Raw genomic sequence first — 23,105 nt, forward strand, 5'->3', positions numbered from 1 at the left:
TATGCTCCCAAACATCAACTACACTCAATAACTAAACGTGTGCAGGTTAAAGTGATGGACGCCCAGATCTGCACTCCAAATAAAAACAGACTAAAGGTGTTTCCTTCAGAAACAAAGACAATATTTACAAAGATCTCACAGGTAAACTGTGAGCGATCACAGCAGCATCTCATCCTGACTAACAGCTTTTAGATGCAGGGAGAGCGTCGTGGTTCAGAGGTGGTTCAGCAGATGATGAAGGCCTTTCTGTTGCATTGTGTAGTGCTGCGGATGCCATGATGGTTGACTGGGTCTGGTTCTACTGAACTCAGAAACACTTCTGAGGTATTTACACCTGAAGCCTCATTTAATGTGAGTCAGAAACAAACGGCTCACCTGTGATTAATGGATGTTTCCCTGCATTTATATTTCCACACAGTTTATTTCTCACAGCAGGAAAACTGAACAGAATGTATGTAAGAGTTTAGAGTGAGGATGACGTCACTTAATACAGAAAATACATGTTTTTCTGTTTTGATGATGAAGGACTTCTTTAGCTCTGTAAACAGCTACACTTGAGAGGACAGAGGTGATTTCATGGATCAATAACAATGTGTTTATCAGCTTTCATCATCGCAGTGCAGACATGACGTCAGATCTATCAAAGTGAAGGCCGTCTCTCTGATGACGTCACAGAGCAGAATCGTTCTGTCCAATAAAGGATCTCAGATCAGCTGCTGCCATCTTGTGGCCACAGTTGGTTACTGTCTCTGAAAGTTGTCTCATGTTTCCTGTTGTCCTGTTAACAAAGGCTGGAGCTCATCATGCTGAGAGGGGAGCAGCATTTTTTGGCTCTTGACACATGTTCATTATATTCTGATGATCCTGGATGGAGACAAACTACAGATAAGTGTGTTCAGCCCAACTAGTTTATCTCATTACAGCAGTTTGATGTTTCCCTTTGAATCCCCCTGAAGATACTGACAGTGAAGCACGTACATAATACTCCAGCCTTTCAACTCTGAGCTTATTTAGTTCTATTAATACACTGAAATCTCATTTGTGTCATGAAGAAAGTCTTTAATCAAACAGATCAGACAACAACAAACTGCTCCTCCCATTCAACACATGTCAGTCCATATCCCAGCAAACTAAATCATCTCCATTTACACACATCAAATAGAAACATGAATCACTTGTAATGATTAGAAACTTGATAGAATTTCAAATCTAGTTTGGGGAGTCATTCAGTGAGAAACAGTGAAATGATTTTCCATGTAAAAGGTGGACAGCAGAAACAGAAAGAAACAGTGAGAACTAAAAGAGAAACAAAGAGCTTTGGAACAACGAGGCAGCAGGAGGACAGCTGCAGTTTAACAGCTTCAATTCACTGACAGGAAACAACATTAGAAATATCATCATCCTCAACTCATCTGCTCCACTGCACTGACACCTTCAACGGCAACACATTCACTTTACCACCAGTGTCAATATATGGAAACATCCTGTGAGTGAAAGTGTGTGTGAAGGTGTGTATGTGTGTGTTAGTATCAGGATCAGAGAACGACAGCTTTCCTCTGTTCCAGTCCAGATTCACTCTGATCCTCTGGAGCTTCTTCTCTACTGAGAGAGCAGTGAGAGGAGCTGATGGTGAACATTTGTAGTATTTTCTTCTACTAAACAATATAGCCCATAATCCAGTTCGTATGCTTCCCTTCCTCTGCACAGACTCTGCTAACACACCCAGTCCCCATTCTTTACTGTCTCCAACATCAACATCCCAGCTGTGAGTCCCTGAGTTAAAGCCCTCAGAGCCCAGGACAAGGTAAGCAGAATGAAACCTCTCTGGATTATCAGGACGCTGCTGTTCATTTCCTTCTACCACACTGGTCAGATCTTTAGACAGGGTGAGGTTTGGATGAGCAGTGTTTGGGTCCAGAATGAGAGGAGTGTAGGAGACCATGTCCTTCATGTTGTTCCAGATGTTGAAGGTCAGGTTGCCCAGGTGTTTGGCCTGGTCTATCAGAGCTCCTGAGGGCAGCTGTGGATCATCCAGCAGGGGGCAGCGCTGGACTCTTTCCACTGCAGCCTTGTAGTTGTGCAGGGATGAGACGTCTTCAGCTCTCAGCTCCTCCTCTGTAGCTCTGACTGTGTCTGAAAGAGCTGCTATCTCTCTGCTCAGAGCCTCCATCTTCTCCTTCATCATCCCACTCTTCTGCTCCTCTTCCTCCCTCAGTGCAGCCAGCCTGGCCTCCTCTTCCTCTGCTAGAAACTGGTGAAGCTTCTTAAACTGCTCCTTAATCTGCCTCTCTGTGTGTCGGGCCTGGACCTTAATGTGTTCTGCTGTTTGATCAAACTTTTCTTGAACTTCTTCGCAAAATTTTAACTTCTTCTTTAAGGGCTCCAGAGTTTCCTGAAGTGCCTTCTTGTATTGTCGTGCAGCTTCATCAATGGGTCTGAATCTGTGATTGGTGTGTTTTTCTGAGTCTCTGCAGACGACACACACTGGCTGCTGATGGTCCAGACAGAAGAGTTTGAGTTTCTCAGAGTGCAGACTGCAGAGAGCCTCTGAAGCTCTCTGCTCTCTCTCCTGTAAGAACGACTCACACAGGTTCTTTAAAGCCAGATTTAAAGGTGGATCATACACTGATATTTTCTTACAAACTGGACACTCGTGTGTTGTTCTCTCTCTCCACCATCTCTTCAGACAGTCTTTACAGAAGCTGTGGCTACATGACAGAATAACAGGATCTCTGAAGACCTCCTGACAGACCGGACAGCAGAGATCCTCCTCTGATCTGGAAGCCATTGAGTCTGTAAGTGAAGCTGAAAACAGTAGACAGGAAGTACAGTCAGTCCTGGCTCCCCTCCCTCCTCTACTACCTTCACTGAAACTTCCTTTGAGTCATGTTTTTGCTCAAACTCACATTTGGTGTGTGCAGCATCAGCAGCTTGAAGCAGCAGTGTTGGAGTTTTCCACTTTTCTCTCCTGTAGCTGGACTCACTCACAGGAAGCTGCTGTTTGGTCCAACAATACGTGTGAGTGTCAGAAGAATCAGTGGTGTTATTTCTTGTAACTAAGGGTGTTTTTCATTCCAAAGTTCAGACATTAACCTGCCAGAAGTTGTAAAAGTTATTAATAAAGAGCTTTTATCTCATTTCACATGCAGGTCAGAGCGTGAAAGCTGTGATGCAGCGGTTTGAGAAAAATTGCTGCAGACATTTTTTTGGTGGTTTTACAAAATATATAAAAGAGCAGAAAGAAAAGAAACAAGTGTAAAGAGTGCAGCAAAATGCATGTTTTAGTGTGAGTTGGTTCATCTGATCTGGTTGTGTGAAAGTCACTGCATGACACTGAGTTTGACACAGAGCAGGAGGAAAAGAGAAAGAAAGAGAGCCAGGGACAAGAACGCCACATTAGAAAGGTATAGTAATCATCCACAACTATTTTCAGTTGCGGATGATAAAGGATTCAGAAAGTTGATTCATGCAGGCCCATATGACAGAGAATATGCATCTTCTTTGTCATATTTTAATTTATATTTAATTGTGTTGTGGTTTGCAGTGTTTTGTGTTGTTTCACTTTAAATATGTTTAAAAGGAAAAAGCTGAAAATTTAAATAGTTAAAAGTTGAACTGTGACTAGTTGGTTTTTGCATTATATGATTTATTTATTACATTTTATGTGGAGTGAATAAATAAAGTATATTTACGGTGGCCCCTAGAGACAAAGCACGTACAAACTCCAAAACACGTAAAAACTCAGAAGCACGTAAAAACTCCAAAACACGTACAAACACAACAGAAGTGCTCCAGAATGCTAGGTGCAGTGTTGTGCTTTTGTTACTGACAGGGGATTTCTTTAAATCACCCTGCCGTTCTTCAGTTGAGACGTCTGAGTCAGAAAACACAAACAACTGCAGTTCTTCTTTCGCTCGCGAGGGCAGCCCTTTAGACGCAGGATCTGCGTCTATTGACTGTCCGCGTCCTTTATTTATACAAGATGTTCCTGTGTGTGTGTGTGTGTATGTGTGTATGTGCGTACAAAGGTAACAACGTCATTTAGAGCCGCGGGTTTTTCCCCTTCACTACATTTGCATGTTCTTCTAAAAGAGCTGAGGTTTCACTTCTCTGTTCTCTGAAGACAGGAAGCGGTTAGTAGCTGCACACAAGTTACTAGGTGAAAAGTCATGTAGAAATATGCTATAATTATAAAAGGAATACATTTCATGTAGCTGATCACATATATACAATTTTCTCTTGACATTCCGCCCTGTTTATCAGAGAAATGAAATGTACAATAAGTAACTACTTGTCTTTCACATTCTTAGTTACTACATCATTAGCACTTCATCTTCATGAAATAAATAGGAAAAGAAGTCTTCATGATCTTCATAGATTTCAGTATATCTGCTTATGCTGTGAATGATAAACTTATCATCTGTGAAATTACAGCTTTAGACAAGTAATAACTCAAATAAAGAAAACAAAATAAAATCAGGAAAAGTCCAACGACAATCAACAGTCTCTTTAAAACTTGAAGTCATGTCTGAAGAATGTACATTATCTGATATGTAAGTGCAGCATGTGTTTGTTCTCAGCCAGGATCATGTGCAGTGCTACACGATGTTGCATTACAGCAATTCCGAGAGCGTCTATTTCTTTGTTTTGTCCCTCGTTGACCTCGCAGGATGCTTTGAGAAACAAGCCGAATCTATAGTCCATTATCTCACTTCTGAGAGCATGCTTTCCAACTCCTGCCTACAGGAGGAGTGAGTTGAGTACCTTTTGTCCAATTGTCCAAAGTTTGAATTCTTCAGGTACGTCGGTTTCCCAGATTGAGTCATGTAGTATGACTGTTGAAGTTGAGCGTTTCTTCCTGGATGAGGATGACGATGTTGTTGTTGTTGTTCACTTTGCAAAAGTCACTCTGAAGGTGGTCAGAGATCAGAATTAGTACACCTGTCCCAGGGTGTTTCCCAGACATGGCTGCGTTAATATGCTCGGCATGTGCGAGCAAACATAACAGTCTTTCCCTGTGGTTTTGTTAAACACATATCTGTATCAGTCATTTTTCATCCAAGGATGGATGTGATCTTGTGTCATGTCCATTAGGTGTAAGTTGTTGTGCGTCCATCTTCTCTGTCTGCCTCGTGGCTCAGGCATTTTAGGCAATTCCTATTTCTCAAAGAATTCATACATCTTACATATTTCAAACAAACAAACAAAAACAAAAACAAATTGCCTATGGCACCAAGGCTTTGCGTTCATATTGAGTGTAAGCTGCTTTCTTCACTACAAGTGTTTGTTTCAATAAGGTTTAATTCATGCATCTTATCACTGAGTTCTAAATTCAAACTATCTCACTTCTAATTCATTTCAAAAATACTTTCACATGTAACAATTTGTGTATGTGTGTGGTCTATTTGTGTTTACCTCTTTTAAACGTGATATGGTGGACATCACTAAACAATCATGAGTTCCCGCTTCAATTTTTCCAATCCAATTATATCCTATATTCTCGCAGTCTTACTCGTCCACATTCACCTGACACTGGTCCCTTTTTCATTCACATTGTCCTGTTCGGGCTTCAAAGCTCCAGCAAACACAGTTTGTTCCTTCTCTTTTTCTTCTCCAGTCTTCTCTTCCAAAATTACTCCAAGCATGGCAAATATGACACTCAATGTCCAGTCCTCTTCCACAATTCTTTATCCCACTGTTCAACTGCCCAGCCTGTATTTTCACAGTACATGTTGCATTACTCTTACATGCTGCTGCTGGTCGTCAGTCGTCATCAGTGTTAATGGATCAGTGGCACTGTCGTTTGCCTGCTGTATTCAAGTCCACGATGTTCTGTCGGTCTTCATCAGGCGATTAACTGTCCTTTGAACTTCTTCTCAGTTTAGGGACAAAGTGACAGGTGAAGCTGTAGAATTTCAGCCAAATGTGGCCTGTTTTTCCCAATTGTTCCTCTATACTTTCTGCCTGTTACTCAAGGTTCAATGTTGAGAGAAGCCCACCTGTATTGGCACACTAGAACATTTAATTAATATCCTTTTATCACTTTTTCTTAAAACCTCCATTTGCTTCATCTACCAAGAGTTTAACTCGTCTGTCTCTCTTCTCTGGGTGCACACTTGTCACAGTGAGTTTCCCTTTTATGGGCATGCAAAGTTCCTCTCACAACCACCACGTCCTCTCACACAGCAGGCACACAGAGCCATATTTCCTGTTTCTTCAAACTAATCTAACTCTTTTGTTTTTTCTTTGTATTTCTAATCTACAGACCCTCTTTAATTCTACTAAATCTTAATCTAAAAACAATACACCTTTATTTCATTCACACTTTTAAACATTCTAACCTCTTTTGTCATTCAGTAATCGTCTCACACACTGCCTTTTCTTTCAAACTCCCCCCTTTTCACTTACTCAGACAAATCACACAGTCACTCAAATCAAATACTGACAGCATTCACACGGTTAAAATCACTTAAAATACGCTGTCATACGAGTATCTTGGACATGCCTTCCATAATCAGAAAGAGCAAGTCAAAAAGGAAAGAAAAAACTGAAACCTCTCATCATCCTCACAGCTTCTCACCACACACACATAACTAAAAATAAAACACACCAGCCTTTATGGCTCAAGATATATACATCTATCAAAATTCAGTCAATTACTATACATCCACACTAGTATATTCAAACTGTATTCATACTCTCGTAATGCAAAACCAGCCTCTTAATTACAGGCATTTAGCAAAATTTTCAAAACAATAGTTATAAAGCTCAATAAGACTCTACGCCGAAAGCAACACTCTGCATGCGCGTCACCGCTCCTCATTTGCATTCTCACACACACCGTCTAAAAATAGAATCAGCAGCCAGTGCACTGTTGTGTTGTCTCAAACCTGTAGCTTTAGCTGTTGTATTCAGGGCTTGACCTATTATTTGTTAGTATAGGTTTTCATCTCAACAAAGTCTCATCTAGGATGACAGGTGTACAAACAGGTCAAGTGTCTCTATGCACTTGATTAGATTTGGTATTTTCCTTATTTTCTTCATCTCATATATCATTGTACTGAGTTTGAGCAAACCTTAAGCTTAAATCAGACTACTTTTAACAATCTTCCACCTCACATCATAACTGACTGAGGTGCCTCTTCTTATTTAATATTATGTCATTATTAATGTTATCATTGTATTGTTTTTCCTTTATTATAACAGCTATAGTATATTACAATACACTACTTTACTACTAATATACAATAGTATATTAGTTTATATTTTATTATGTATCCATCACGGGTTTGTGTGAATCTGCAGCTTCACACCTTCCCAAGCTGGAGACATTTGCTTTTCCTTGGCTGACCAATGACACAGCCTTAATATACCTTATGCATCTCTCTTTTTTATTTGATATATTTTCGTGTGAATTATCTGGTTTCATGCATGGTTGTCTTCCCAATTTGTTTCATTTGTACCAATTTACAGGTTGTTATCCTTCCCATTATCTCCTATTATCATGTTGAATACACTAGATAAGCTCTACTTTAATTTAAGTTAACCTTAATTTAACCTTTTGTTTATTCCACTTCATTCCTCTTTTCATGCTTTAAAATACAACTCTTGTGTATGCTTTGATTTCTTTTTTAGCTTCCTTTTCAGTATTTATTTCTGCTTGGAGGGTTTCTTATAATTTAGTTATACATTATACATACAGTTATACATTTTCCCTCCCACTTGGGACATTTAGGTGTTCTTTGGATTTCTCCATCTATATGTACTAATTTGTCCGGCGCCTGGACATTTTCTCTCTAACCACTGTTCGTCAACAGTGAGTTTTGTGGGCTGATTCCCCATTATCACAGAACTGCAAAGCTTTCTCTGGTACTAAACTCGGGGGTGGTTGCTGACATGCCCTTCTACCTTTCCCCTTTATCACCAGTACTTGAGCTTTTGCAGGATACACAAAGAAAACAATAAAAACAAACAAACAATGGAAGTAGTTCAGCAGCGTATTGTGCTGTAAAATCAACTTACTTCCAAACACATACACAAAACAAATATACATACACACAGATAGACATTTGCGCGCTAATTTGTCACGAAGTAATTCCGGCTACTTCTGAAACCAGTCTAAATTTAGTTCCTTCCGGCGAACTCAACCTATTTCACGTGTTTTTTCTTCAGACCCTTGCGGCGGGTTAGACCTATGCGCTTTTCTTTTGTGCACCCGTGCAGTGGGTCAGCCTAATGCGCTATTAATCCTTGCGGCGGATAAGACCTATGCGCTTCTCTTTTGTGCACCCGTGCAGTGGGTCAGCCTAATGCGCATTCTTCTAAACCCTTCCGGCGGTTTAAAGCCAAAAAGTGTTTTCTCACCCTCAGTCGTCTTTTGCTGGTTGTTCAGGTCATCTGGATCCCAACGTCGTGGACCAGTACTAAATCACCGGCCTGGACCCGAATTCAACGTTCCAGGACTCTCACCTCTACCTGGAGAGGGCTGTCGACAGACTTCGGTGCTGGTTTACCCACGACGTCAGGATGCAGAAGTCAGACCTTATTGGAGTCACAGAAACGTGTCTGGTGTTTCCATCTGTAGGTTCGAAGGACCAATTTAAATGACAGGGGATTTCTTTAAATCACCCTGCCGTTCTTCAGTTGAGACGTCTGAGTCAGAAAACACAAACAACTGCAGTTCTTCTTTCGCTCGCGAGGGCAGCCCTTTAGACGCAGGATCTGCGTCTATTGACTGTCCGCGTCCTTTATTTATACAAGATGTTCCTGTGTGTGTGTGTGTGTGTATGTGTGTATGTGCGTACAAAGGTAACAACGTCATTTAGAGCCGCGGGTTTTTCCCCTTCACTACATTTGCATGTTCTTCTAAAAGAGCTGAGGTTTCACTTCTCTGTTCTCTGAAGACAGGAAGCGGTTAGTAGCTGCACACAAGTTACTAGGTGAAAAGTCATGTAGAAATATGCTATAATTATAAAAGGAATACATTTCATGTAGCTGATCACATATATACAATTTTCTCTTGACAGTTACCTAGTGGCTACACAAGCCAGCAAGTACCAACGACCGGATTTGGTGTGTGGTAGTAAGAGGTAAATGAACATTTTTTTTAAATTATTTGAATATATATGAATGCTTGTGTATAAATACACGAACAATACACGTATGCTTTCAATTGTGTAATTTAAGTGATCTAGGTAGCTCTGTTTTGGAAGTTCAGTTAACACTAGAAATGTGTTTTGGAGTTTGTACGTTCTTGGGTTCAGGAATTGAGGAGGTAGACCAAAATAACCACCACTGATCCGGCCGTGTGCAATTAGACGGCATTTTAATGAATACACGCAGCGTGGAGCCAACACTGTACAGATTCAGTGTTGAACTCTCTTACAACAAGAAGTCAAAGGTTTTATAGGGGGAAATAGTACAGCCCCCCCTTCTTCCTGTTGCCAGGCAGACTCAAACAAAGCATACGTCAACTCAAAACCACAATGACTTTTAACACAGTTTGAAAAGATCATCTTCTCGTCTCGATCCCAGGTGTCTTCCTGTTGTCCCCGGACGCTCGCCTTCGCTGTCGCTTGTCTCTAGAACATCCTGCACCTGCTTCTCAAACAGTCACGTACACAACCTGAAAACTGCAACCCTGGCAAAACATGCTTAAACTTTCCCCTACTAAATGAGTCTACTGCTGTGTGTGTGTGTGCTGTGTTGCCCTCACTCTGCACCTTATTTGACCTCAGCTTAGGCACCCAGGCTAAGGCTATCCTGTGTGTGCCAATCTTGACTTATATGTAAAATGTATACAACAAATGTTCCAATCTAATACAACTACTTAAATCTTAATCAAAGCTTAATCAAAGATAAATGCATAATAAAATAACCTGCTCTTAACTTGCACTTAGACTCTGGTTTCAGTTTCGCTTCTGCAGAAGCATGCCTTGCAGAAGTGTTTCCTGTCTCATTTTGGCACAGAGTATTTCCTGTCCCTGCAGCTCAGTTTCTCACCCACTGAAGACTTCAGTGTAAGAATATAAAAACATTCAAAAGCCTTTAAAATTATAGATTCAACTCAACAGTTTAAAGTGGTTCTTCTTGGACCTGTAATAAAGACTAATATAATACCAATATGTTTGAACATCTGAATGCATCCGCATGCAACATCACTATTAATAATGAAATGGTAATGATGATTATAAAAATAGCAGCAAATAATAGCAGTAAATATTTCTCCTCTTGACACTCCCTCTCTTGGTGACCCTTAAAAAGGGTCACCACACTTCATCTGTGGCCTTCCTCTGACCCTCTCAGCTGCTTCCCTGTCCACCCATGATGTAATGGACATTGGGGTCACTGTTCCCGCTTTGACCCTCTCTAGGCGTCCTCTGGCTCAGCAAATCAGACATTCTCATGTCATCTAGGTGGTCCAGTAATAAAATGCCAGCTCCTACTTGAAAACACTTCATGCTTAAGTGGTCTCTGCTCCTTTTCTGGGTCCCTCTCTAGTGGACATCTTCTCCTCTAAGGGATAGAAAACACTTTCTCCCTACTACGACTTCCCTACCTTATGTCCCTCAATTGTTCTCTTTATTCAACCCTGATCCAACCTAATATTACTCAAAACATGTACCTAATTACGTTTTCGGCTTTTATTTCCATATATTATTCAACCTTACTCATCATGTATAAAACTCTCAAAGTGCTGCTTTCACATCCACTTCCTGTTGCACGCTCTCTTCTCCCTTATCTGATCATCAACATCCTATACTGTCGCAGCTGCATGTAACTCTCATCTAAAATCACATTTCACAAGAAAAATCATCATAAACCCCTATTCTACTAAAGGATTGAAGAAAAAACAACCATTCTAATCAGCCAAGTGTAAGCATATAATCAATTACTATGTGTTAACCCTAACTTAATTTTTTTTTAAAACCCACGTTTCCTGTGTTATTTCGATTCTTGGTATAACATTTTATTTCATTTTTCTGCTCTTAATGTAATGGTACACTCTAATCTATACTTTATCAGACTTAACCAAAATATATAAGCTTTCTCCCCTTTTGCTTCTGTTTTAAACAAAAACTTGGTCACTTCAACAAGCATTTGTTATTCTATAACTGCATTTTATATAATAAGACTAATTTAGAGCTGCATGTGTTATCACAATATTTTACATGTCACACAGTTTAGTTACAAGCAAAACTCCTATTCAAACAGAGACTAAATGGATTTGAGGCCTTTGGCCTGGAATCAATACTGTCATGTGTGGTTATGGACTCTATATGTCTGTAAGCGTGTGCGGCCTTCCATGCTCTGTCATCTTGCACAATAAATTGCTTGGACATCGCGCCAAACAAAGCTTCTGACCTTCAGTTATTGACTTGAGCAACATTTCTTTAATAAGCACAAAATGCAATGTGTATGAAATCATTTCTATGTATGTAATCTTCAATGCTATTCCTTTGGGTCAGTGACACTTTTAACATCCTCATAAAAAGCTCTCCTCTACCCTAGAAATAAATCTATTTAATATCTGTTTCTAAAGCCTACATTATAACAGCTTATTCTACAAATCAAAAGAAATCACACATTTCTGCTCATCAAAATTTCACTAATCTTCCCCGTTATTATTGTTATTCCCACAGTTTCCCTTTAAGTTTGGTGTACAACTTCTTATGGACACCATTTATCTTCTGAACAGAATTCGGTTCATTTTACTCCTTTAACTTAGACATGAAAATAACAATTCCTGCCTCAGTTTTACCATATCTAAATTATCACAAAAAGCCCCATAATTATAAACTCATCCTAAAACCCATTTCAAATTAAATCCCCCTTTTTATTTGGACTTCACAAGTGTGTCCAAATAAAACTCAAAATGCATCCCCCAGGCTTAAGAAATTAAAGGGAAAAAAGGTTAGTCATATCATCTCTCTAAACACTCAAACACTACAGCCATCCTCCTCCCAGGTATTTTGCCCTAAAAACCTGTGTTTAAGGAATAAAATCAATCTAATCATTATGTCAAATCTTCTCAAACTCCTTGCTCCATGCAAAGTCTGGATCCTTGGAACTTCCTGGAAACAAAAACCTGTACTTTACATTTCATAACCAACTCCCCCTTTATGATCCAATCTGTGTTATAAGAAAGAAACCCCAACAAGACACAATTATCAAGCAAATACATTATAAAAAATAGCAGCAGAAATATCAGCAAAATACGAATCTAACCCCAGTCAGTAAAACAGAAATTCCCTCAAAGCAACTCAAAAATCAGCATCCCCCAAATTAAGTCTCCCCCTTGTCCTGCTTATGACAAAAGCAAAACAAAGCATCCCATTTCTCTTCCTGGCATGGTAAACTGTTTGTCCACATTTATTCACCCCCTCTTTGGTCCAGTCACTCACATTCACTCACACGCATTCACACATGATGTTTGCTGATATCGAGCCTCCAAATAATCAGATACTCCACATCAGCAAAATGAGCTCAATCATTTGTTTTATTTCGTTGTCCTTTTTAGGAAAATAGTCCTTTAGGCTTTTGACTGGATTGAATCGCTACAATCCTTTTAGACAGAGACTCACAGCCAATCAGGTCCCCACGATGGACTCCTCTTCAGCCAATTACAATCTGAAAAGCCCACCTTACCAGGAGGGCTGTTATTTAAGGTGGGAAATCGAAAAGTTTGGGCTAGTAATTCGGGGAAGGAAAAAACTGACTGTTTAAAGTGGAGAATTGTGATGGAGTCTGAAATACGGCAAAGCTACATATGCAAAACCATACATACAAACAGAAAATGCATTAATCTTAAGAAGACAAAGACAAGCTCGTGAAGAATAATGCAAAGATAGTGATTAAACTTGGCTAAAGGACACAAACACATGCAATTAAGTCAGCTTGCTAATTGTATGAGTGATAGAATGGTGTGAATGTTTAATAAGATAGAGTAAAGCTTGAAGTTGACTCAAAAGAAGCTGTATGACAAGGGAGTGAGTTATGGAAAAACCAAACAGAACAGTGATTAAAGTGCATGTGTGTTTTCTATTCATTAATGTAGTTGTCAGTTATTTACTTTCATTATTTTTACCTTTTCTAATATTTACCTGTTTGTTGTGACGTTGTGGACCTCCCTAAACCATCACAAGTCCAGCCTTCAATTTCAACCCAATCATATCCTATATACTCGCAGTCAAACTTGTCCTGCTTCACCTGACACCGGTCCCTCTCTTCACAGTGTCCTGTCCGGCCTTCAAAGCTCCAACAAACACAGTCTGTTTCTTCTCTGTTTTGATGTTTCAGTATTCTTCTTTTAAGTTGAGTTCCAGTCTGGCAAAATATCACGTTCAGTGCCTTCGACTCAGTGCCCCCCAGTCCAGTCACACTGCTCTTTACCAGCAACGGGGCATATTGCATCACGTGCTTTCATTCATACTGCTGGACTCATCAGTCGTCGTCAGTGTTAATGCTTTCACTTGCACTGCCTTTTGGCTGCAGTCAATTCTTCCATGATGTTCTGTCGGTCTTCCTCAGGAGATTAACTGTCCTTTAAGCTTCTTCTCAGAGTCCGGACAAAGTGACAGGTGAAGCTATCAACTTTTAGCCAAAAAACTGGCCTGTTTTCCCAATTGTGTTGATCTATGCTTTTGCTGCTGTGCTCAGGGTTCCAGGTTGAAAGAACTCCACCTGTATTAACACACTAAAGCATACAATTAATATCCTTTTCATTTCTTTTCTCTTCTGTGCTTTCTCCACCCAGAGTTTAACTTGTCTCTCTCTCTGGGTTCTTTCTTCACACACTCCGTTCCTTTTATGGGCATGCAGCCCCGGTTACACACACACAGGCACACAGAGCCATATTTCCTGTTTCTTCAGACTAATCTAACTCTTTTGTTTTTCATCGTATTTATAGTCTACAGACCCTCTTTAATTCTACTAATCTTAATCTAAAATACACCTTTATTTCCTGCACACTTTTAAATATTCTAACCTCTTTCAGACATCATGAATCGTCTCACACACACTGCCTTTTCTCTCAAACTTCCACTTTTTCACTCACTCTACTATCAACCTCCTGAGTGTTATTATTACCTATTTACTTATTTTATACAAATCACGCACAGTCACTCAAATACTTACATCATTCACACAGTTAAAATCACTCAAAATACACTCTCCTAGGAGTATTTTAGACATGCTTTTCATAATCATAAAAGCAAGTCAAAGAAAAACAATTTAAACCTCTAATCATTCTCACAGCACACACATAACTGAAAAAATAAAACACACCAGCATTTGTGGCTCAAGATAGGTTACTACTTTAAAATAATATATTGGTCTTAGGTACTGTACAATGCACTCAATCTATATATATCGATCAAAAGTCAGTCAACTCCTATACATCTACAGTAATCAATTCACACTCTATTTATACAATTCTAGTGAGCAAAACCAGCATCTCAGTCACAGGCATTTAGCAAAATTTACAGACAATAGTTATAAAGCTCAATCACACTCTAAAGTGAAAGCAACACTCTCCATGCGCGTCACCGCTCCTCATTTGCATTCTCACACACACACCATCTAAAAATAAACCCACCAACCAATGCACCGTTGGCTCAGAAACTCTTCTCCCTCAACCATCTCTTATTTTATTTTACAGACGTCCTATATTTACAACTGCACAGATTTCAGGCCTTATCACTCCTACCTAATTTAGATGAATTTATCCTAACGGTCCAACCGATAAAGCCTCTGCTTTTTTGCGACCAATTCACCAGGCCAGACTCGAACTGCTCTGTCCAGATTTCTAACCCTAACTTAATTTACCAGTAGCCAAACAAGCGCAGGTAGGAGACTCGAACTCCTAGCAATTTTGAAGGTTCCCCAGACCTTCCCGGTTTGTCGTACCGTATTAACCCTTAGTCGCCGCTAGGTGAAGGACAAACGTCTTTGTCCAGCAGGGAGCATTACCTCCGAGAAAAATGCGCTTCTTAACAGACGCCGCTGTCGTCCTAGACCAATTTAGAGTAATTTGAACAACAATCTATCCCCATAACAGGAATAATATTGAGGCAGATCTATCCTTGCGGACATAGGAGACTCGAACTCCTGAAATGACCATCACAAGATAGACCAAATGACCAATGGGACTTGAACCCATCAAAAAATGACCAAATGCCCTGCTTTTCTACGTGAGACTCGAACTCACTTTAATTCTTTTCCTTTTCTTTGGGACTCGAACCCAGTACTTTTACTTATAACTTATCCTTATTTCAAATCACCAACTCATGAGATTACAACCAAAACCAAAATCAAAACAGACATTCACCAGTAATTTCCAGTGATTAGGCTTTAATTTGACATGCCCAATGTGACACCTTTTGGAAATATATTTCAACAGGCAGTGTCTTACCTTTAAATTCCCCGGGGAATGCCTCCTCACTTTCACTACTGACTAGCGTTTGCCCGTCTAATCACCACGGACCCCGGATCTCTCCGTCTACACCTCCAAAATCCCCCTTTTTCACCGGACGAAGCCCCCAAATGTTGGGTTCAGGAATTGAGGAGGTAGACCAAAATAACCACCACTGATCCGGCCGTGTGCAATTAGACGGCATTTTAATGAATACACGCAGCGTGGAGCCAACACTGTACAGATTCAGTGTTGAACTCTCTTACAACAAGAAGTCAAAGGCTTTATAGGGGGAAATAGTACAGCCCCCCCTTCTTCCTGTTGCCAGGCAGACTCAAACAAAGCATACGTCAACTCAAAACCACAATGACTTTTAACACAGTTTGAAAAGATCATCTTCTCGTCTCGATCCCAGGTGTCTTCCTGTTGTCCCCGGACGCTCGCCTTCGCTGTCGCTTGTCTCTAGAACATCCTGCACCTGCTTCTCAAACAGTCACGTACACAACCTGAAAACTGCAACCCTGGCAAAACATGCTTAAACTTTCCCCTACTAAATGAGTCTACTGCTGTGTGTGTGTGTGCTGTGTTGCCCTCACTCTGCACCTTATTTGACCTCAGCTTAGGCACCCAGGCTAAGGCTATCCTGTGTGTGCCAATCTTGACTTATATGTAAAATGTATACAACAAATGTTCCAATCTAATACAACTACTTAAATCTTAATCAAAGCTTAATCAAAGATAAATGCATAATAAAATAACCTGCTCTTAACTTGCACTTAAACTCTGGTTTCAGTTTCGCTTCTGCAGAAGCATGCCTTGCAGAAGTGTTTCCTGTCTCATTTTGGCACAGAGTATTTCCTGTCCCTGCAGCTCAGTTTCTCACCCACTGAAGACTTCAGTGTAAGAATATAAAAACATTCAAAAGCCTTTAAAATTATAGATTCAACTCAACAGTTTAAAGTGGTTCTTCTTGGACCTGTAATAAAGACTAATATAATACCAATATGTTTGAACATCTGAATGCATCCGCATGCAACATCACTATTAATAATGAAATGGTAATGATGATTATAAAAATAGCAGCAAATAATAGCAGTAAATATTTCTCCTCTTGACAACGTGCTTTGTCTCTAGGGGCCACCGTATATATTTATATATAAAAATATATAAATAAAACCACTTTTTTTTACATTAGTAATTCCTTTTGTGCATAATTTTATATTGTTGTTAATAATAAATTAATTAAAGCAAAAAAACAACCTGAAGAGCCGGTTCAGAGCCGAAAGAGCCGGTTCTCTAAAAAGAGCCGGAAATCCCATCATTATTATTGACGGGCAGGATCCTCTTATTGAATACTATAGAGCTCCCTAAACATTGTTTATTGACGACAACAGATTGCCGCAGAAGAGCCTGTTGTCCGTATATTTATATATTTCCGAAATCACATTGTAGTGACGTGTACTGAACACAATAAATTATATAATGTAAGCAACTACCTGAGAAACAGCAGACAGCAGATAAATTAATTATAGGCCATTACTTTTGTATCGTTTATTGCATTTATGGAGGGAGTAGTGTATGCTGGGTAATGGCACAGCTAGCGACTGGGTGACTTTATTCACCCGCTTCGAATGTTATCTACAGAGCCCCTCTGATGACATGGTCCAAAAAATAAATAAATTGTGCCCACGAAATACTGTTTCGTGGGCACGAAATGGGTGCTATATCGTGTTTACAGGCAACAGCGCCAGGGATGAGTACACCCTGATGGTCTTCTGGATGCCAAGCAAAAGAAATTACTACAGTAAACAGTAAAATAAAAACAATATGAAAAACATGTGGACAGTATTAAATAATATTGTAAATAAAGGAACTAAGGGATTGGAATATCCAAATAACTTTCAAATAAAAAATACAATGATCAGTGACATGAAACAAATTGCAAATGGTTTTAATGACTTTCCTCTTTATGCTGGTCTAGGCTTGGCTAAAGAAATTGTAACAAATGGACTAAAACTAAAACTCTAAATGTAGCAAAGTCAATGTTTATGAGGGGAGTAGATGAGCCACACCAGGAGTAAGGACTAGTGTAAAATATCACAGCATTACAGTAACAGGAGTTAGTGTTTGGAACACTTTTTCAGATGGCACTAGGAAAAGTACATCAATATAAAAATGATTATTTGAAAATAATAAATTGCATGAATATAGGAAATCATCCTCTCAGTGCCTGAGTTGTCTCATTGTGATCTATTTAAGCTTTGACCTAATTTTTATAGACCAAGGGAAAAGTAACCCAAGCTTAAAGTGTTCATTCAAGTATTTGTCACATAGATATAAAATAAGCTCAGAGATTAATCTGGTGTTAACCACAGGATTCTTACTTTATGTAAAAATGTAGTTTGTTGTTGTTTTGACTTATTAGTTGAAACTGTTTTATGTGAGTATGTTTATGTGTTGTATGTGAGTGTAGACTTGTATATAGTTTGGATCATATAATGTTGAATTCTGAATACTGATATGTAATTAATGACATTTAAAATAAGGGGGTGGTAACAGGAAATATTGCAAACTTCATTCTACTCCCTTTCTAGCTTACACATGGTGTAGACAGCAATATTCATGAAAACTTTTTTTTTTCATTTTTTTCTTTTCTCTTGTTATTTCAGTTATATATGCAAGTCATATGTCTCTCTCTCTCACACATTTCTTAAACTTATGTATTCTTTTTAACAGGATGAGCTGGATGACACAGTGGTCGGCCTAATGTAATGTATACATTACCTGAGCTCTATGGGACAACAGACTTCCTTTGCCCCAGTTCAAGAACATGTTGAACTGTGTAAAAATTAGTGTGTTTTTCGACTGATGAAATCATGTGATCCAGATGTATATGAACTGTGTAATATCCTTATGGCTGAGTCCCATCTGACTCCACCAACAGACCCATATTAGGCTGTGAACTTGTACATGCATCTAAGAGAGACCATCATGGAATTGGTGTAAAACACATGCAGTGCAGCAGACAACATTTCTCCAAACTGACCTGTGCTATATGTGAGAAACTTCTGGATGTTAAACAGACTTTGAACTGTAAGCTTTCTAGTACACTGACACTTATGAGAATATTATTTTGTTTTGTGTTCTCGGAGGGTCAGTGAACTAAAGTATGAAGGGAGTCTCTTCCTTTTAATGATATTCTGAGTGTCTTTAGCACTAACTGTGATGTTCTGTCCAATGTTATTAAGTTCTATGTTTATGTCTATTACTTTGAATTACTTGAACTTTCTCTTTGGCTTGATACATGGATCAAAACATGAGACACAAGTCTTAATTTAATGTATTATGAGTTTTAGTATTTAGTTTTAGTTTTCCTAAGATAATGGTGGTTTATGTTGAGTATTTTGTAATAACGAACATTTTTAAAGAGTGAGTTATTGACACCAGCTGTGTTTGTTAATGACTGGAAAATTTAGTTATCTACGCTAAATAAATATAGTTTCTCAGTCTAAAAATATAAATATTTCATTTCATTGTTTCTATTCATGATGATTCCAGACTAGCTTTGGCTTTTTACTGTTGGTTAAACAAAACAGAAAAAAACAAATGTAAATGGTGACCTTTTGAACTCTTCGAACTTGTGATAGACAAAAACTTTCTGTTTTGTTAGTGAATTTACCTGAAGCAGATTTTATTAGCTCATTCAAATGCCATGTTGGCAACACTCGCAACATCTGTAAGGATGATATGTGTTTTTTAAGTACTGGACAAATAAACTGTGAAATGTAATCAATTTCTTATTTTTTCTGACCATGTAATGCGGACAACAAAAATAGCAGAGTCTCAAGTGCAGAGCAGGTTGACGTTTCCAAACTCAGTTTATTTACAACACCAGTGCAGAATATATACACTGAGGGGGGAAATCCATGGTTCCAAAGGTCCAAGGGGAAACTCTCTCACACTCATTCTCGTCTTCACGCCCAAACTCCCACACATTCGCACAGCGGGAAGGTCACAGGTCCGGGGAGGAAAACTATCACAAAGGAGAGGGAAATTACTCAGAAATCACAAAACACTTAAGCAAAGATTAATGGGAGCTGAGAGGATCACTAACGTGTCACGCACAATCATCCAGCGACGAGTCTCAAATAGTGGACAGCTAATCGCAAACAGGTGTGTGGGCCAAGGGCGGGAGCCCACAGTGAGCTCCGCCCAGGCAGAGAGGAGAGAAGGAATATAAAACACATGTAGCCTTGCAGGGCAGGCTGGGCAGACACGGGGACCATGATAGATCTGTATGGAATGTATGCATTACCTAACACTTTAATTTCAGAGAAGGGTAGATGGTACACTTAATCTGTAAAAATTTAGCAATATTTTCTAAATGACTGTATATATTATTTAATAATATATGTGAAATTGAGGCTAAAATTCCATGGATGCAGGCTAAAATGAAAGCCTGATTTTCTGATTCAGGCAGATTTCACGCTGTCATAGCCCACCACCTCTCCTACAGCCAAAACAGCTTCCTCCACCGAGCAATTCACAGTCGGTATAAGTTTGACAGCATGACGGTGTGTCAGCTTTTCAAACTTTGCACCACCCTCAACAGCGGGCATTGTGCCGAGCCAAGCTGGCAGCAAAAGCTACCAAACCAGCCGGCAACAAATAAAACAAATTAACAACCGTGTGTTGAAAAAATAATCACACCTGACAGTAAAAATAGAAAAAAGGTACTCGAAAACAGAAATCCACTCACTCCTACACTCCCGTCCCCAGCACCATTCACTCTGCCATTCACCCAGAGAGAGAGAGAGAGAGACATCTTTGGAACAAAGTACATAAACACATGCATTACTGCACTCGATATGCAGACAGTCTGGCAGAGACTGGATGCATGAGCTGCTTCCTTGTGGCATGGTTAAGTGAATGAGCAACAAGTGCATCATGGACCAAAGAGCAGAGGATATTGGCTCCACCCAAAGGTGGAGCCTTGTCTGCTCAAACAAGCCTAGGCTCAGAGAGAGAGAGAAAATATACACAACCAAGAGTTGAGTATGAAAAATACATCCTAAGAGATCCAAATAGATAAAAAAACACCCTCTAGAACATAATTTACACAATTTGGTGTTTAATATGATTTGTATATGTATGTAATCAAATCAAATCAAATCAAATCACTTTTATTGTCACGTCACATGTGCAGGTACACTGGTACAGTACATGAGAGTGAAATTCTTGTGTGCGAGCTTCACAAGCAACAGAGTTGTGCAAAAATACAATAACGTAAAAAAAGCAAAATATAAGAATGGCTAAATCTGAAAGTAATAAATATATGTACAATATATAAGAGTATATGCATTACTGCATTACTGTAATTTGTTATTATAATATAGCGCTGAGATCCACAGTCCACTAAAAGAAAAATTATCAGTAACTGAATTCATTTACTTAAGCTAAAGTTCAAATTTTAATATACAATTAAGAGCTTTTAAAAGTTAAACATGCCAAGAGTTCATAAATCATGATGTCAGATGTCTTATTCTGTGAATAAGAGAGCGAGAGAGAGAGAGAGAGAGAGAGAGAGAGAGAGAGAGAGAGAGAGAGAGCGATCAGTTGAATCTAATAATACTTATTTACTACTTTTACTTTTTTCTTGATAATGTACCTGTCCCAGTAGTAATTTTCCACCTTGTAAGAAAGTGCTTTATTGCCTTAAAAAACTACAATTCCAGTATTGCCATTTGTGTGCCTCAAGGGTCGGTTTTAGGCCCTGTACTTTTTAATTTATATATGCTCCCTCTTGGCGGCGTCATCAGGAGGCATGGAGTGAACTTCCACAGTTACGCTGATGATACTCAGCTGTATATCTCCGTGTCTCCTGATGACACCAGACCAATGGATGCCCTTTTTAACTGTATTGTAGATATAAAATCTTGGATGGCAGAAAACTTTTTACAGCTTAACCAGGACAAAACTGAAGTTTTAATCATCGGTCCTGAGGCTCAGAGAGAGAAACTCTTGTCTAAATTACAGGCATTTTCACTATGCCCTTCACTACAAGTGAAAAACCTGGGTGTTATTTTTGACTCTGAGCTTGGTTTTATCCCACATATTAAACATGTAACCAAAATTGGATTTTATCATCTAAAAAATATAGCCAGAGTCCGCCCTATTCTCTCTCGGGCCAACACGGAGATGCTGATGCATGCTTTTATTACCAGTCGCATTGATTATTGTAATGCCCTGCTCTCTGGTCTCCCCAAAAAGAATATTTCACCTTTGCAACTTTTGCAAAACTCTGCAGCTCGTGTGCTGACGAAGACCAGAGGGCGGGCCCACATTACACCGGTTTTACAATCGCTGCATTGGCTCCCCGTGTGTTTCAGGATCGATTTTAAAGTTCTTTTATTGGTTTTTAAATGTCTTAATGGTCTTGGGCCTTCTTATCTTTCAGATCTGCTTTTACCATATGAACCCTCACGGACCCTGAGGTCCTCTGGTACTGGCCTTTTGATTGTCCCTAAAGTCAGGACACATACTCACGGAGAGGCAGCTTTTCAGTGGTATGGTCCTCGACTGTGGAACAGCCTGCCGGAGGAGCTCAGGGCCGCAGAGAACGTTCATGTTTTTAAAAACAGGCTCAAGACCCACCTTTTTAATTTAGCTTTTAACTAACGTTATTTATTTTATGCTTATTTATTCTATCCTGTTATTCTATTTATATTATTCATTTAGTTTTACCTAATATTTACTGATTTTATTCTTATTCATTTTTTATCTTCTTACTCTGTTTATACTTATATTTATATTATATCCCACTCTTATTTATTTTATCTTTTTATCCTGTTTATATTCTTATTAGGTCATATCTCCAGTGTTTCCTCGGAGGGGGTTCTCTGCACCGGGGCTGTGATCGACCGTGGCTGCTGGGGCCCTGTGGGTCCTCTGAGCCTGGCTGGGGGGCTTCTTAGCCTCCCTCCTGCTGTGTGCCCAGCCTGGAGGCTGCGGTCTGTGACCGGCTCCCGGTGCAGACAGCTCCCTGTGATAGTGTTTCCTCACTTGGCTAATACGTACCCAGCCCAATTTTACTCTTTAGGTGTGTGTGTGTGTATGTGTGTACGTGTGTGTGTGTGTGTGGGGGGGTGGGGGGATGTGTGTATCATGACCGCTTCTGTTAATGACAGTGCGGGGAATGAGTGGGAGGGTGAGGTGGGCTGCTTTTAACCATGTAAAGCACTTTGTGCTACAGTTTGTATGAAAAGTGCTTTATAAATAAAGATTGATTGATTGATTGATTGATTGATTTACAGGAATTGGTCTAAGTTGTTTTTGGTGGGAATTCAACTGTAGAAACTGAGGTATGCTTCAACTGTCACTCTCACTTTACTTTATTTCATCTTAAACATGTTACACCTTTATGGGTTAAGCTCAAGTTTCCACCCTGTTAAGGTTAATTAAGCAAAATGTTAATTACATAGAATATTTTGTAAAACATGTTGGATTTAGTTATTAAAGGTGTGTTAATTTATTGAAGGTTAGCTGGCTAAATGTTGATCAGCTAAAGAGCTACAGCTAGATTAGCCAAAAAAATTCCACCCTGTCAGGTTCGACCTTGTTAGGTTCATAGACCTATTTTTTGGGGAAGCTATCAGGGTAGAAATTCTAAAGAGGAGGAGAAATTATCTCCACA

At 39.4% G+C, this 23,105-nt stretch overlaps 2 protein-coding genes across 2 annotated transcripts in view; one reads left to right on the plus strand and one right to left on the minus strand.

The window, feature by feature from the left end:
- LOC134624766 (zinc finger protein 91-like) overlaps nucleotides 1–23,105 on the plus strand; it is a 328,469-nt gene that overhangs the window by 67,660 nt on the left and 237,704 nt on the right. The gene's annotated exons all lie outside the window — the stretch shown is intronic.
- LOC134623896 (nuclear factor 7, ovary-like) lies at nucleotides 1,409–2,788 on the minus strand. Its single transcript, XM_063468904.1, has one exon. It carries the CDS (start codon nucleotides 2,786–2,788, stop codon nucleotides 1,409–1,411), a length of 1,380 nt encoding a protein of 459 aa, XP_063324974.1.

The sequence above is a fragment of the Pelmatolapia mariae genome, linkage group LG3_W, assembly GCF_036321145.2.
Source record: "Pelmatolapia mariae isolate MD_Pm_ZW linkage group LG3_W, Pm_UMD_F_2, whole genome shotgun sequence".
In the NCBI taxonomy this organism is placed as follows: Eukaryota; Metazoa; Chordata; class Actinopteri; order Cichliformes; family Cichlidae; genus Pelmatolapia; species Pelmatolapia mariae.